Source organism: Dipteris shenzhenensis, unplaced genomic scaffold (assembly GCF_047967505.1).
Source record: "Dipteris shenzhenensis isolate YYH24624 ecotype China unplaced genomic scaffold, Dip_SZ_1.0 scaf0048, whole genome shotgun sequence".
Classification (NCBI taxonomy): domain Eukaryota; kingdom Viridiplantae; phylum Streptophyta; class Polypodiopsida; order Gleicheniales; family Dipteridaceae; genus Dipteris; species Dipteris shenzhenensis.
Genome location: NW_028239355.1, coordinates 1 through 16,176, shown reverse-complemented (window position 1 = coordinate 16,176; position 16,176 = coordinate 1). Strand labels below are relative to the sequence as shown.

General features: G+C 49.6%; 3 protein-coding genes across 3 annotated transcripts; all 3 read right to left on the bottom strand.

The window, feature by feature from the left end:
• Window positions 1-2,494: 2,494 nt before the first annotated feature.
• On the bottom strand, window positions 2,495-3,970 carry LOC147879313 (uncharacterized). Its single transcript, XM_087372234.1, has one exon. The coding sequence runs from the start codon at window positions 3,968-3,970 to the stop codon at window positions 2,495-2,497; it is 1,476 nt and encodes a 491-aa protein (XP_087228360.1).
• Window positions 3,971-6,118: 2,148 nt separating this feature from the next.
• Window positions 6,119-7,433, bottom strand: LOC147879312 (FMN-dependent alpha-hydroxy acid dehydrogenase qulF-like). The gene is given in 2 exon segments (XM_087372233.1): window positions 6,119-7,363; window positions 7,365-7,433. Coding segments are annotated over 2 exon segments (1,314 nt in total).
• A 5,029-nt stretch (window positions 7,434-12,462) lies between these two features.
• Window positions 12,463-13,959, bottom strand: LOC147879311 (N amino acid transport system protein-like). The gene has a single exon (XM_087372232.1). It carries the CDS (start codon window positions 13,957-13,959, stop codon window positions 12,463-12,465), a length of 1,497 nt encoding a protein of 498 aa, XP_087228358.1.
• Window positions 13,960-16,176: the final 2,217 nt, after the last annotated feature.

Sequence of the window (16,176 nt, the reverse complement as noted above, 5' to 3'; positions counted from 1 at the left end):
CTTGTGTACCAAGACTCTACTCTTTGTCGTTCTAATCGCGAATTCAATACCATCTCTGCTCGCTTTCCTGCTCGTATCCCTGGCCATCCTTACGAATATGAACATTTTCATCGTCCAGCGATGGTAGAGATCCCCAGAGCAACGCGTATAGATTATCGGCAGTCTCCGTTTCGCCAGGCGTAACAGCCTCGCTCGTATTTGCGAATGCCTCTGTAGCCCAACTCTCGGCGTTCGGAATTGAAGGTGACAAGGAATTGACGAAAGAAGGCGTTGATTCATTCGAAAGGGTCGTCGAGGTGTCACCTGAGCTAAACGTGTCCGACAAAGACAAACGCGACGATGCGAGTGCCAGGCCCGCCTTTTGCAGCAAACTTCGGGCATGCAGCAGCACTTCATTATCGACAAGATCCAAATTTGCGCTTTGAAGTGAGCGACAGACGTTCTGTAGTGCATCTCCACCGTTCGCCGGAGGCCCAAGCCGCGAGAGAAGTTCGACGGCAAATGAAAGCAAGTCAAACATGTACGCAGCAATCGTTTTCTTCACAGGCACGTCCACATCGAAGTCCGTTCGCCTTTGGTATGCAAGCCGTGCAAATACAGGCCGTTCAAGCACCTCGCTCCGTTCACCTGCCAATCGCTTCATTCGTGGGATGGCTGCAGTAGCTACGTCAAGTAGGGACATTTGAACTTGCTGATCTACTACGCCAGAGAACATGAGAAGGATCTTTGTGATGTCGCGCAGCGCTTCAACCAGGTCTGAATCTGCCTGCTCACCGTGCTGGACAAGTGTGATCGACTGCATCCAAGCCAAGAGCTGTTGAGCAATCTGACTTGCGTTGCCTGCCTTGTCGATTGTACTGCCACTCGATAGGATTGACGGATGGCTGTTCAACAGGGTGCTGCCCAGGAGAACAAGCGCGTCGATAAAGACGTTTTCTTTCGATCGCGGTAATAGAGCCTCTCCTTGCACAGCCTGTGCCGATTGTCCAATACCCAGATTCCCAGTACTGCGATCAAGCTGCGAGAATGCCCAGACTGTCGTCAGTGAGAAGAAGGAGCAGACAGTCTCGACCTTCTCTCGATCCTCAGCAGACAGCTTAGCTGCCCATGCATTTGCCAAGGTCCTCATGCGGCACATCAATTGCCCGGCAACAGCCATGTATGTCGTGCCGCTCTTTGGGCGTACGTGAGCCAGATCCCTCCATCCGAGTATGAGAGCTGCTTGGCATGAACGGAGAAGCAGACAAAGGACGTGCACTGCATTTTGATCGCTGTCGAAGATGGGCACGGCTATGTCCCTGTAGAGGCTCAGAGCGTATTGATAGTGTGCGGTTGCCTTCGGTGCATCTTGACCTAGAATCTCCATGGCCTCGCAGATGACCAAATGTCGCAACGTTTTGCTGTCATTGCATGTTTCCTGTAGACTTGAAAGCGACAGGCACGCCGCAAGGGGATGTGCGGCTGACCATACTTGGAACATGTGTGCAAATTCTTCTGGCGCTACGTCCGGTGGAGCGTCTATTGTGTTTGATTCGATGCGGGGCATACTCTTAGTTGAATCAAATCGCAAGCCAACTGGCAGATAACGTGGTCTCCTCTGTGTTTGCATTGGTCCGTTATGAAGTAGCGGGGACCAATGCCACCGACATGCATCCAAGATGTCTTTGATGAGTTGTGGCCAAAGTGCATCGTACACGGACGGAGTGCACGGCTTTTGTTCTGCCATGTCCCGAGCGTCAAGGTCGAGCAGCGCACCCTGTTGACCAAGATGATTCTGCACGGCGGAGCTGAATGAGGTCGTAGGTATCGGAAGGACGTAAGCATCATCGAAAGCGGCGTCGAGTAGCGTGCCGAGCAATACCGCTGCGTTTGTTCCGACGACAAGCTGCGGCTCCAAAGTTATGCCTGAACTAGTTGTACTTGAGCCGTGCTGCACAGAATGACCAGGCTTGAGAGGCCTTCCCATCTTGGCTCGCTCATCGTGAACACAGTCGATTTCGCGTGAGTTGCAAGCGGCACAAGGGAACGCGCCATCGCATTTGATCTTTCGACGCCGGCAGTACCGACAACTGGTTCGCAATGCTTTGGCGTACGACTGTGAAGCCTTCATGTATGGCTATGTTGACATTGATCACAATTGCAAAAAGTGAACAATCACTTCATGATGTTTGTCGTTTTAGGCACACGCAGCCTCAAGCTGCGCAGCTTGACGTTACTGGATCTTGATAACAAAGATGATGGCTCGTGTTTTGGGCTGAGCATTTTCAACATTTTTAGAGTAACGGTACGTGGCTGAGTGCTCTGCGTTTGCGCACGGACTTGTCGTCCGTTGGACTTGCAGGTCAAGCTTTTGCATCCGTTACTTTTGGACATACTGAATCAGGTCTTGAGAGCCTTCAGTAGTCAATGAAATTGTATTATGTACAGTGATGTAATGTATGTGTGGTAGTACAGATGCAAGTCTATGTGGGTAGCTCACGCTGCACCCCAATCGTCAAGGCCCAAAGTGCCAATCAATACCGTCGGGGCATGTTTGGTGATCAGATTTGAACGTTTCTATCCGATCAATAAGCCATCCGCTGATCCATTTTTCGTCTTGTCGATGTTCGTTGTCTTTCTTTACGATTGCCTCGCCACCTTTGACATTCCTGTCCATCTTGCAGGTCCGACCGCGGTGTGACCATTGCATACATTCTTTCTCACGTCTGCACATATCTTGACAGCCTCCTGGCGATATGACGGCGGCACGTTCAGCTTCCGAGTCGTGATTGTGCTCGTCCGGTGAAAAGGTCCAGTCGCCAGAGTGATTGTCCCAGTCCAGCTTGATATCGCTGGCATCAGGCTCGACAAAGAGGGTGAATACATCCTTCCACAAGAGAGACGAATTGCGCTTGCCAGCAGACATGGCTTGAGCAGCCTGTTCGGCCATTTGCCAGTACTGTGAGATGGACGATGGCGTCATGTGATGCATTGAAACGACAGGCCGGCACCACAAGCCCGGTATTATTGGAGTCAAGTTGATCGGATCGCTTTGAATGATAGGCCATGCGCCTGTGATGTTGACGCCAAACGACTCAAGCGCTCTTGCGAGAAGAAAGTCTCCACAGCATTCGTCGGACGCCTTTGGACCCCACGTTTGAAGCCAGTCTGTAGGATTTTCACCAACCGATTGCGCAAGGGCACCATGTGATAGAATGATTCCGCTGCCGCCATGCGCAAAGATTTTGTCATTGATCCAGCTAGGCGCGCCTATGTAGTGAAGCCCTTCTGAGTCATAGCGATCGAGAAACAGGCGTAAATTGACCCAGTCAAAGAGCGTATCCGCTTCCATGAAAACGAACCACTTGATGTTGGGGGTCTTCTTGAGCCATGCGTGATAAGTCATCGGAATGAATTTGAAGCGATCAAGATCCCAGCCTCTTGGCTTATCGCGACGTTGAAGAAAGGCGTGTCTTTCGTGCTGTTGCGATCGGTAGAAGTCAAAGTCGGGAGATCGTAAGGTCTTGTCGCCAAGAAGCTTGATGATGTCGGTAAAGTGAAACGGTCCGATATCTGCTTCTGCATCCGATACGAGAAGAAAGTTCGGTACGCATGCAAGGGTCGTATGTAGATGAATGAGAGCTCTTTGGTAAATGACGGCATCCCCACTCTTGACGACGACAAGGACGTCATCGAGAAGGCCTGGCTTGCAGCGTTGCTTCTCTGCTGCCTTCAGCGTGGAAGAGGCTACAGGCAAGTGAGCATGTGCGCCGCCGCGAATTGGCGGGAAGATGTCCCTGAGCTTGGTCGAAGAAGTAGCTGTTAAGAATGCTAAGCCGCATGTCAACGAGACAAACACTAGAACCCACAGCACAATCCGTGGCACTGAAGAGCGCTGCCTATTCCGGTGATCATGCTGTATACCTCTCCATGCCGCGTGGCCATCACTATGCCCCTTCACCTCATGCAAAGGCAAAGAAAGCTTCGTCATTGCCTTGCTCTGCCACTACCATCGATCACGTCCAGCGTGCCGTACTTATGGTGGTGATGAGTGACAATCAGATCATCGCGGAAGATTGACATGCGTGAAGAAAGGAGACGTTCCTTGCTGCAATGCGATCGCCTGAGAAGGGCCCACTTCCTGCATTCCTGTCAGCCCACATGCATGTGCGTGCATGACGGTCCTTCGTCGGCTGAAATCCGTGTCATGCGTCATGCGTCACACAGATACTGTAAGATAAACGTTGCTGTTGTCACTGTGCTCGGTGCTCTACAGTACGTTTTTTCATGCACGCCTACACTTTCAAATTAGAATATCAAACTTGTGCGTGTGATTACTGCACACTTTGTGTTGTGATTTTGGCGCCAAATTGACGTCAAACGGGAGGCTGTGTGCGGAATATTTTTCAATCGTGGCGTGAGAAGGGGGGACAAAGGGTGTCAGAACGGCACCACACACTCGGAACGCGCCCAACCCTTCTTTTGCGTGCCTAGCCAAAAATACACTAGCGGCGCCGATACAAAGCCCATCTTTTACGACCGCGGAGCCGCGAGGTAAGCGATACTACTTTACTTTATTTCATTTGTTCAGAGCAGCGTGGCCAGTGCGTAGCACGGCGCCTTGCGGAGCGCTTTCGTCGAGTGTTGTGCAGTGATACATTTTACTGTATGTAAGTCCGAAAGACCGTCTAATGCAAGATGTCATTGATTGAAAGGGTCTTGCCATAAGACTTCTTCAGTAATCTCAATCAGTCATGCGCTGAGCTATTTGCATGATTTATAAAAGAGGCGTATGTGAGCAAGAAGCAAGCAGACGCAAATGGAGTCCCTCTACAAGTGCCTTCAAGCAAGATGACAATCGCAACGGGCCTTTTGCAAAATGATAATCGCCATGCCAGAGCTTGTAAAGCTTCTGCACACGACCATCGCCGATAGCATTACCAGCTGTCGTTGTGTGCTTTGACGCAAACAACAAGATGTCATCCGAAGAAGTGGCCACAGGAACGGATCCAGCTGAAGAACTCGCATCGCAGCCAGTATCATCGGATGGCGATCTTGTTGCGCTCTGAAACTGCATCTCGCAGCTCTAGCAATCTTATGAGCCGCAATCACGAAAGACCCCAAGATGAAATGACAACATCGATCTACGACTTTATTGATGGCAAGGATATGAAAAATCTTTCGCGTTTTCTTTGTGACCCAATTCTAGATGCCATCAAAAAACGAGCGTGATCCGGAGGCTGAACTCCGTAAGGTCTGGACGGCAATCATACACGTAGCTCATTATAGTGAATGGAAGCAGATTAAAATTCTCGTTGGCGTTTTTGACTATATGACGGAGTCGCTCGAACCTCTCAAAAGGTTCGGAAACGGAAACGGTTGGTCCGAATCTACATTGCCACTCTTTGGTGCAGTCATGCGCGAAGCCTTGGACGTAGTCGACCGCGAACAAATGCAATACCTTAGCCACTGCAGATTCATTGGATTGCTTACAGCAGACGAAGAGTGTCCACTCTTAGACTTTAGCGACCATTGTCTTTGGGTCATACGCGACGCGTTTGAAGAACAAGATGTTTCCGAAACAAGCGATTATATACGTTCTGGTGCGGCAATCGTATTGATTAATGCTAACCACCCAATCATGGAACGCTGCTTGGAAGAAAGAAAACTTCAGGGGAACTGTGGCTACGTCGGTAAACATGCTAAAGCCATGCTACCTAGTGACGCAGATCGCTTTTGCAAGAAACGTTGGAACTACTGGAAAGAAAGTCTACAGCGAGCTGTACGTGGCAAGTGCGAAAACATTTCGGACGAGGGAATCCATCTTTGTCAATGTGCTTTAGAGAATATGTGTGATGCGGAGAACGCGTTTCAAGTGATTATCGATGACATGCACAACATTGATGACGGAGAGGAGGAGGAGGAGGAGGAGGAGGAGGAGGAGGAGGAGGAGGAGGAGGAGGAGGAAATCTTGCCAGACGACGATAGCGAAGGTAGTTGGTTGGACGACTCGACAGCGCAAACATGATAGCATCACCACAAGTACATATCCTGTATCTGCATCACAAAGCGTCTCGGAAGATTCTTGTATTTCACAAATCTGGCTAAAAAACATCAAAGCGCGCTTGTGTGTGTGGATCTACATCCTTGCCTTTGCAGCCTGCTCTAAATCAACGCCGTTTGGCATGTACTTGAGAAGCTCCCGCCCGTGCTTCTTGATGTCATCGATGGTCTGCACGCCGGCGAGCATCATGACGATGTCCAGTTCCGCCAAAATAGCTCGCATTACATGTCTTACGCCCACCTCTCCTTGAATGGATAGCCCCCAAATCCATTGACGACCTAAAGCAACGACATCTGCGCCAAGCGCAAGAGCTTTGAAGATGTCACTGCCGGATCTTACGCCTGAGTCAAAGATGATCTTGGCACGGCCATCAACTGCTTTGGCGATATCAGGTAGCGCATCCAGGCTGGCAATGGCGCCATCAATCTGTCGTCCGGCATGATTGGTGACCCAGATAATCTCGCAGCCAGCTTTGATGCATCGCTCTGCATCCTCGGCTCGCTGAATGCCCTTTACGCCAAAGGGCTTTCCTCCGCTCAAATCTTTCCAAAGCTTGATGATTTTGGGTAAATCGTCCCATGACCAAGGCACGCCGTGCCAGTAAGAATCAACCCATCGCTCGCCGATCTTGGGTAGATCATTTTCGTCAATGCCTTGTTCACGCATGCGTTTCATAAAGACTGGGTCGGACAGCCCAAGATCAACTGCCACGCCTTTGTAGAAGGCATAGTTGCTGGTTGCAACGTCATCGTGACGCCAGCCTAGGGACCATGTGTCAACAGTGAAGATACAGGCCTCATAGCCACTGTCGACGGCGCGCTTCAACAGGCTCGTGCCAAGCTCCCAATCGTGCGGCATGTACAATTGATAGTAGCGGAAGCCCTCACCGTACTGCGCGCCCAGACCTTTCTGATAGCCTTCTTTTGCACCAAGCTGGTTCGACTTTGCCGCAGCCTCGATTGGCACCGATCCTGCAGTTGAAAGAGTATAAGGCAGGCCTAGCTCACCTGCAATTTTTGCAACGGGCAATTCACCTTCGTGATGATAGATCTTGTTGATTCCGATGGGCGCAAAAGCCAGTGGAGCTGACAGTGTTTTGCCAAACAGCTCCGTCCGTGTGTCGCGTTCGTGATTGGCTACAAGCATTCTCGGAACAATTCGCCAATTGGCAAACGCCGCTCGATTGGCATCGTGCGTCAAGCTCAATCCGGCGTTGCTCGATGCGTACAGCCAGCCATTTTGCGACAAACGCTCGTGAGCCAGTGCTTCTAGCTTCTTGGCATCGGTGCTGAAAGGCGGATAATGACCATGTTGCGTGCCGCTTTTTGAAGCCATCGCGCTGGTATTGCATCCAACTGACCGGCTTTTGCGGTCGATTGAAAGGATCCATCTCGATTCAGCGAAGGAGATGGTGATGAAGATGATGATGGAATGCCGTTGAAACAAAATAGAGATTCGAGAGCGGAAATGTGATTCTCAATCACAGCATACTAAACGTTCACACGTAATCGCAACGACAGGTCAACTTGCATCGGCAATACGTTACTTCGATGCAGGGTCTCAAATCTTCCTAACACGCGTACCAACCGTATTATCCGGGGAAAAGTGTGGAGGCCCCACGCCCGCGTTACACATGCACAGTATGTCCAGTACAGTACATATCCGCGTCTTCTCGGTTTTTCCGAATAGCGCGGTTCAGACTTCAACAAGGGAGATCTCTCTACTCGCAACTAATTGCAAGGCAAAAGTGGCGGAAAAATATAGAATTCATATGATGGTCACAGTCAAGTGGGGATGCAATGCTGTCGACTTGAAATGTCAGCTCAGCAGAATCTAATGTCAATGCTTGCAGACTGGCCGCTTACTTGACGCTGAGCAGTGTAATCGTCGGATTTGTAAAAGGCATTGTACGGGCCGCAATTTGGATTGCTACACGTTGCACCTTGCGCACCATTGTTGAGCGTGAAAGAAGCAGGATGGTTGAATCGGTGTGGTGGGATCAGTGTAATGTCCGCCGACGAAATGCCGTCCACAAGACTGAATTCCACGCTCGTGGCACCGGACGCCATTGATGTCGGACGAAGCTTGAGCAATGCCTCCTCGAATGTCGCCGTCAAAATCGTACGAGCCAGGACCAAAACACCACGTCCCGGAAGTTGCATCGTCGCAGGGCCACCGCAGCGATTGTTAAAATTGATGTGATGACGGCTGGCAGAGACCGAGAGCATCAGCATGGAAAGGAAGAAGAGGCGGCGCGATTGAACATGATGGTGATCGCTATGTTGTATGAAGAAAAGGATCAAACTTTGCCCTTGTGTAGAAAGGATATTAAACAATACAGGGGGATACGAGACATTTATATAGACTTCCTTGTTGTGTTTGATCGCATATCAGCATCGCGGATGACTTTTTCGCCACGCTGCAAGCCGCACCTATCTCGTGACGGCGCCGTGCCGGTGTATGACGCGGAGAACAGTATGCAGTCATCGCAGAATATTTATGATTCGACGGCAGTTGCGGCGCTGGTGTGGCGCTCATGCTTAGTTGCACGCCACTTTCCTGCGTGGTCACAGCTAGTGCGAACGATACGGGATAGTGCTGTGTTGCGATTCGTCCTTGATCGATCCTGCTGCTTCTTGTGAAATCGAGGGAAATACATGCAACAATGGCATACGCTTTTTCTACATGCAGCATAAAGCCACCTTTGTTATGCGGCGGGACTCGTGGCTGGCTGGAGTGAGGAAGAGGCAAACACGAGATTGCCAAGTGCCTACTTCAATTTTGCTCGTCGCGATTCTTCCCATACATAAGCGAGACGATGAAAGTCGCTTCAATACTAATGTCATCACACATCTCTAATTCAAAACATCTGTCAACAATTCTTTGACATGCACACATTCCTTACAGTCCTTTTCGCATTCGTGCTTGCCTGCGTACGGTGCAAGCCTACACGATTCGCTCGAAAACCGCTGCTCTTACACCGTCTGGCCTGCTGTAGGTGCAGCACCGAACGGTCAACCGGATGGAAGTATTCGCTTTGGCGCCCGTTGGATCGAGGACAAACAGCGAGCTTTGGTGTGGATGATCATCGAGTCGGCATTCGTGCATGGGGCCGCACAGGCTGCGATGGCAACGGAGCAAATTGTCAGACAGGCGCTTGCAATGGCGGCTTGCAATGTACGGATGCCGGCATCACGTCTCATGCTCTTTTGAGCGAATATGGCTATGGCAGCAACAATCGTGTCTATTGGGATCTGTCGTTCGTTGGCGGTCAAATCAACATCCCAGCACGATTGACAGGTCCAGATGGCCAATCTGTCTATTGTGCGCCAGGTAATTGCCCGCCCAATCAAGCTTTCAATGGTCCGAATGACTTTCAGGCTGTTCGAAATTCCGCACCGGCGGAACATACACGCATACATTCTGTCCTTGAGTTGGGAGACAACTGACAAGCTCTACGTAAGTGAATCGTAGCAATCACTTTACATTGTGACTATCCCTCTTTCAATGAAATTCCCACGTCTTTTCATCTTAATTACTTCGTGCTTCAGAAATCTTGATTGTACTCGGGACACAAGATTGGTCAGACGTGCAGTCTTGTGGCTTTCGAAGCAAGTCTTACAGATGTCGGGACGATGAGTTCGATGTCTGACGTGATAAGCCCAGAGCTGTGATTGAGACGGGACAGTAGCGTGTATGTACGTCCAAGCGTCCACGCAAATTTGCTGACCAGCTTATTCAAGGCTCCAACATATAAGTAACAACTAATAGAGGCAAAAAAAGCCTCGAGCAGTATGCAGCGTGCAAAATGTATTAAGACATTTTGGAAATGCTCGCAGCTGTTAGGCTGATGAAAGTGCATATGCCACTTAGGCCGCGGCCCAGTATCGTTACTTATCCCTTAATGCGCCGCCTTCGACCGACTCTTCTCTTAAATTGACAAGTTCAATTCCGGCTCAATGGATGGACCCAGTCAGAAAAAGTGCATTCGCACCTCACCAGAATTCTTTAGTGGCTGATGTGCGCGCAGTGTAATTCTCTTCCATGCTGCGTTCTACAGCTCTATATCACGGTGAAGCGCTTCGCAAAACGCGTCGCAACACGCCGATGACACGAGTAACAGGGATGAGGTGCCTGATTTTCCGATTAAAGTAGAGCTTGGTTTTGCATGGATTTCATTTCCATATTTCGCTGTCCCGCAAGTCGGCATACCGACTCCAATTTGTTGTGTGTATGCATGTGCTACTCGGTGCAGTGAATTGACAGGAACGCAGCAGCTTTCGGAGCGGGGCAATAGTGGAAAGAAGGTTGGAGGAGATCTATTGCGAGTGAGATGCAATGCACTGCACCTTGTCCCTTTGTTCATTGAGTCCATTGATGCAGCACGTCATGCACCGCATAAATCCGTTGATCTAGATGCGCATGGACCTGAATGATGTGCTCGAACGCTGCATGTTGTACGGTCTAGTCCCGAGACAATCATGGAAGAGAGCAATTTATGCATTCTAACCTTGCTGAAGTAGAAAGCCCCAGAATCCTTAAAAAGGAACAGCATCTTGGCTACCTTGCTAATCGCGATCTTCCACTCCCCGCATCGACAAGTCGCACGTAAAGACCTACCTATTCTTCGCAATCTTTCAATCCACTCACAATGAAAGTTCGCATCTGTTGCTGCTTTGGCCTTTGGCCTTTGGATCGTCGATTTGTCAGCGCCCTTGACCGGCTCAAGCTGCTGCGACGGCTGCTGCCGTCAAGCGTCAAGTTCCCACTGACGCTGCTCAATTGAGTCAATTGCTCGCTAACCCAAGCGCAGCTCTTGCTCAAGTATCTCAATTGCTTCAAGACCCAAGCATTTCGTCCGCTTTCCGTGCAGAAGCAACCAACTCTGCTTTCGTTGCCGAAGTTTCGCAAATTTACGTTTCGCAACTCGGCTCTTCGAGCGCTGCTATTGCATTGCAATCGTACGAAGCCGTCATTGCAAGCCTTCTTGTGAAACAGCATCAATCTCATCGTCAGGTGCTCGTTCGACGTCTACGTCCTCCAGTGCCGCTCAAACCACCACATCGTCATCCGGCCAACGCCGGTGCGACCAGCGGCTCTGCCGGTACAAACGGAGCAAGTACTCTCTTCACGATCACCGCAATGGGCTCAGCTGTTGTAGCAGGTGCAGCATTCGTCATTGCCATGTAAAACGTTTTCACGTTCAAGGACACAATCAAGCTTTCAACACTTTTTCAGGCCACGAAACGCAAACGATGCACAACCAAGAACTCGAACAAGATTTACCATCTCATTCTCATTCTCATCTTCCCCCCTCTACCTTTGACATGTATTTTGCTGACTGCACGAACAACCTCTTCTTGCAATCCGAGACATGAAAACTTCATCTTCGTCCCTTGAAATTGTGCAGCTCAATCTGTGGCAGACTCAGTCTCGCTATTGTGTGGTCTGCATTTCCTGTAGAATGAAACGTCTTTTCGTGATCAATTTGCCTCGAGCTGCAAGACAGCCAGCAATTCTGTTCTACAGCAGCACAGGCAATAGCTGGATGTGAGTGACATTGTTCGCTGCTTTTGCATGTGTATTCACCTTGACATGCGTCGCGGGCAACAATCGACACAAGCAATTGTGCGTGAAACGGCTTTTGCGGAGTGTGACGCTGCGCGCAACGCGACTTCTGTCCTTAGAATTCAGGTAACAGCCGCACGACCCGGTCAACATCAACCAACACATTGTTTTGCTTCATCTTGTGACCTTGGGCGAAATAGCGGTGTGAAGGCGTGCTCCGCGTTTGATTAATTTGTACAACATGTGTGCTGTGCAGCGCCAAGATTGCTCAGGTGCGTAAAGTGCATATGCATGTCAAGATCAATTTAACCTCTCCCGAGGTACGTCGGCCAACGAGCCCAGCTTTCTGTGCACGCAAGCTCGGAGAAGAAAATCAGAGTAGCATCTCGGAACGCCCAGTTTGTATGCAGCGCTAAAGTGCGCTACTACAGTAGATCGTGAGAGTCTACGGGCCCCGACGGATTAAACTTATCAGCCTTCTCAACAGTGGGGCGCGACAAAGTGCGGTGGTTGGAAGCTGCGCTGCGCTAATGCAAGGCGCAAATAGAAACAGAGAGCGAGCACGCAAGTCTATTCGGACAGTCATCTCAGCGCTGCTGCGGACAGATCTACTGAGTGCTGTCCAAATTCTGTGTCTTTTCCATCAAAGCCATTTGTATGATCAGACGACGAGATACACAAAATCCCATGACATTTGTTTAAAGTACTTCCAAAAAGATAACAAAGATTATATAGAAGAGAAGAATACGCAAAGAGCGCAAAAGGTAGATGTATCCAAGCAACGTCGTTCGCAGCAGTCGCATCGTAACGCAATCTTAAGCTAGCAAGGTGACCAAAATGCGGTGTGCAATTTACAGAGACAAGTTCTTGCAAGTGAATGCTGGTCTTGTCGAACCACTGTAATCTGTGATGATCGCTTCAACGGCAGCGTACAAGCCCGGTCCAAGAAGGAACAATCCGATTGCTCCAATAACACCGTGCAACACCGTGAGGAAACTCATGATGGGTCCTTTGAACAGCTTGCCCTTGAAAAGCCTGACCCAAGCCACGCTCCAGAACAAAAATCCGAACCAAGAGTCAAAGACACTGCCCAAAAGACTCAAGAAGTCACCCATACTTGGGATTGTTTCGGCAAAGATGAAAGCAACGAACCAAAAGACGATCATCGTGGCGACCCAAACACCCCATCCCACCACGGTGTTGCTGTGTGCGTGACGAGAGTCACGCATGACGGTACGATAGATGAACTTGGCCGAAATGTTGGCGTAAATGACACCAATAACGACGGTCGGAACGATGACAAAGCCAAATGAGATCTTTTTGTAGTTTTCTTGCAACGAGCCAAAGGCCGGTGCTTCTGCATACTGACCAAGGTAGTTGAATCCGACGACGGCGGGAACGACAAACAAGACAAACGAAGCAACTGCGAGTGCAGCCAAAGACTTGGGAAAGTCACGAGGTTGACGCATTTCAAATACCATACTCGGGAACAAGATTTGTGGAACCCACAAAAAGGTAATGTTCAAGACAGCGTTCATGCAGTCAACCCACGTAGTTCCGGGGGGCGGGAAAGCGTATGTCTTGACATCGCCGACGGTTGGGTAGTCACCTCCATAGCCAGTGGCGGGATGTGCCTCCTTTCCGGCAAAGATCATGAAGAGCAAGATGGAGATGGCCATGCATGCAGCGCTGACGATTGACATCAAGCTGACGTGGTTCAACGTTCGCGGAAGACTGCAGACGATGCTGATGATCGTGATGATAACAGCGAACGAGACTGAGCAAAGCGAGTGATCCGAGAGCGTGTTGAGAATTTTTGTGCCTGTCAAAACGTGGAATCCACAAAGCATGACGTTGTTGAGCAAAAGCATGACAGCCGTTGCGACGTAAGCGATGTTGCTCTTGCCGAAGAGAAGGTAACCGATATCGCAGATATCACGAACGTGAGGGTGTTTCATCATGTACAAGAACATCACGTACGACGTGATCCAGAAAATGACACCAGCAGCAAATGTTGTAAGCAGGCCTGGAACCCATCCTAGAACCTTGAAGGACCAAGCCTGTGCCATGATTGCAAGGCACACTTGATCGCCGAACAGCAAAAGAGCACATCGTTGCCATGACATGGTCTTGAGCTTGATGTCGTGATGCTCTTCTTCTTCTGCCATTCTCTCGTGTTCTTCGCTGGCTTCTTGAATGTTGACGGTTGCGCCATTCTCGGTCGCGTACTTGTCATCGCCTGATGCCAAAACGGGGATGCCCAAATCGTACTTTTCGTTGGGCGAGAGTCCTTTTTCGATGCTGGCATTATCGCTGCCATGGCGAGCAAGCACGGGTTGCGTGGACATGACGGCGTTACAGATGTGGTGATGAAGAAGGTGCTGGGACCAAGAGAGGTGAAGAAAGAAATCCAGGAGCGACGGCGGGGTTAGACAACGAACTTTATATCTGTCAAAAATTAGAGAGAGGTCACGATCTTAATCGTCGGTCAAAATTACGTTCAGTGCACCTTTTCAGTCTTTTTGCGCTTTCTGATGTGAAAATGGCAGTGACATGCAGGTCCTGTCAATCTATCCTGAATTCTGTCTTTACCCAATTCTGCAGGCCCGATGCCATCCCGACTTCAGCCTTGACGAGACTTTTGAGATTAATTTTCAGGAAGAAACAATCACAGTAGCGGCAAACAGGCTGTGGGAAATACCGAGATACATTCAATTGATGGCGTGCTCGTGTGTAAAGGTGACAGGTCCCAGCGGCAGTGTTTCGTGAGCCTGTCTAAAAAGAATTGAAACGATGGCGTGCGCGGTGCAGTATGTTCTCGACTCTCTCTGTGCCATTTATGCACAAGCTTTTTTGTACAGCATCTCATTCAGCCACTTCAGTCCTTCGGGACGCGAAAAAGGCCCAAACAGGCTTTCTTCATCCACTTGTAGGCGTAAATCCAACAGCGAAAGGCCAGTCAAACGCGTGCACTGCACGGAAGCCGTGAGCGGACAGGGATCTTGCCGCGTTTTCAGATTGCTGCTTTCCTGCTTTGCCGCTCTTCCCACCCTTGTGCGGCACCTGCGCCCAAACGTACGAATGAATCTATTCGACGACGATGAAGAAAGCTCTTCTGGTACGCAGGACCAGCATTGAGTAAAAGGTGTTAATCAAAGCGTTTCACACGCGTAAAGTGCGTTTCAGCCTTGAGGATCATGTCTTGCAAAATGCACAGTACAGCGGTGTACCGTTCGCTGTTAAAATCTATTTCATAAATGTGTTAACAACATGCACGTAGGGTCAAACGAAGCCACAAGCCACGCAATTTCGTCCTATGGCTTAAATGAAGTGAACCCGCTCAACGTTGTCCTGACTCAAGAACGAAAGATGATTTGCAAAGAGAGTGACTTGCCAGGACCTTGCTCGCACGACATTGCCCGAGGCCTATGCCGATGCCGTGGCTTTTCTAGAGACAAAAGTAAGACGTGATCGCGCTGTGGAGCGTCTCTGATGCACGCGGTGTCCTCAGCATCATCCTAGCCGAAAAACGGGAAACGTCAAGCAAAGCAACTCTTTATTGAGGTGACGGCAATAAGATTTTGCCTGCAGAGAGATCAATCGATCTCAGTTTCGACATTCTCACGTGCATTCAGTTTTCCTTAAGGATCAGCATGAGCTCATTTCTCATCGTGAGTCTTTTCTTGTTCATCATATCCCCAAGAAAGGACATCTGCATTTTACTTTGCTTTGTTGCGATGAGACTGAATGCCATTCTGGCATCTTTATCTGAATGAGAAGAGAAAACAAAGCGCTCACGATTGCAATCTCTACAATCTTTCATCGCTGTTTGCCAGATGCTGCTATTGATGCTCTTGGGTATGAACGAACATACACTAAAAAGTAAAGTACTTTACTTTAAAGTAGCGCATCGAAGTTTTCTAAAGTGGACCGTGCTCGCATCATTCGCTGAGCTTCAAAGTTCAAGGCCTGCGCTGCGCCTTCTTGCGAAGGCCAAATCTGCAGCTATTTGGCAGAGTTACGAGTAAAAAGCTGAGTCAAAGAGTCCTGCATATGCGCTACGTAGTCAGAGGCGCAGCGCAGCGCTAGCATGTTGCTACCCTGCATGCAGCATCTTGTCGTCTTGGTTGCCATTCCTTCTCACACGAGCAGAAGAAGTACTTGATTGTATTTACCATCGCCACCGATTCGCTGCTTCTGATCTCATTCGATGAGAGCAACATGGACGATCTAGTCGATAGCTTGCGAAAAGCCTTAACGCTTGACAAGCTCCCATCCGAACTTCTCCACAACATCTTTTTGCGATGTTCCCCATCGGATTTGGCATCTTTGAGCTGTGTCAATAGGTCATTGCATTCCCATTTGACGCAGTCTGGACATCTGTGGCGGCAAGTGTACTTGAAGTACTGGGATGCACTCGTCCCGGCCCAACGTGATCCAATCATCGTTTGGTCATGCCCTCAAACGCATTCTACGACATCTGCTCACGTATGGTCATCATCACTTCCTTGGCCTGAAGAATTGCACATTACAGGCAATGTGGACGTCCGCAACATCAAGGAATA

Coding starts and splice junctions, on each gene's coding strand:
- LOC147879313 (XM_087372234.1), bottom strand. CDS start 3,970: ATGACGAAGCTTTCTTTGCCTTTGCATGAGGTGAAGGGGCATAGTGAT.
- LOC147879311 (XM_087372232.1), bottom strand. CDS start 13,959: ATGTCCACGCAACCCGTGCTTGCTCGCCATGGCAGCGATAATGCCAGC.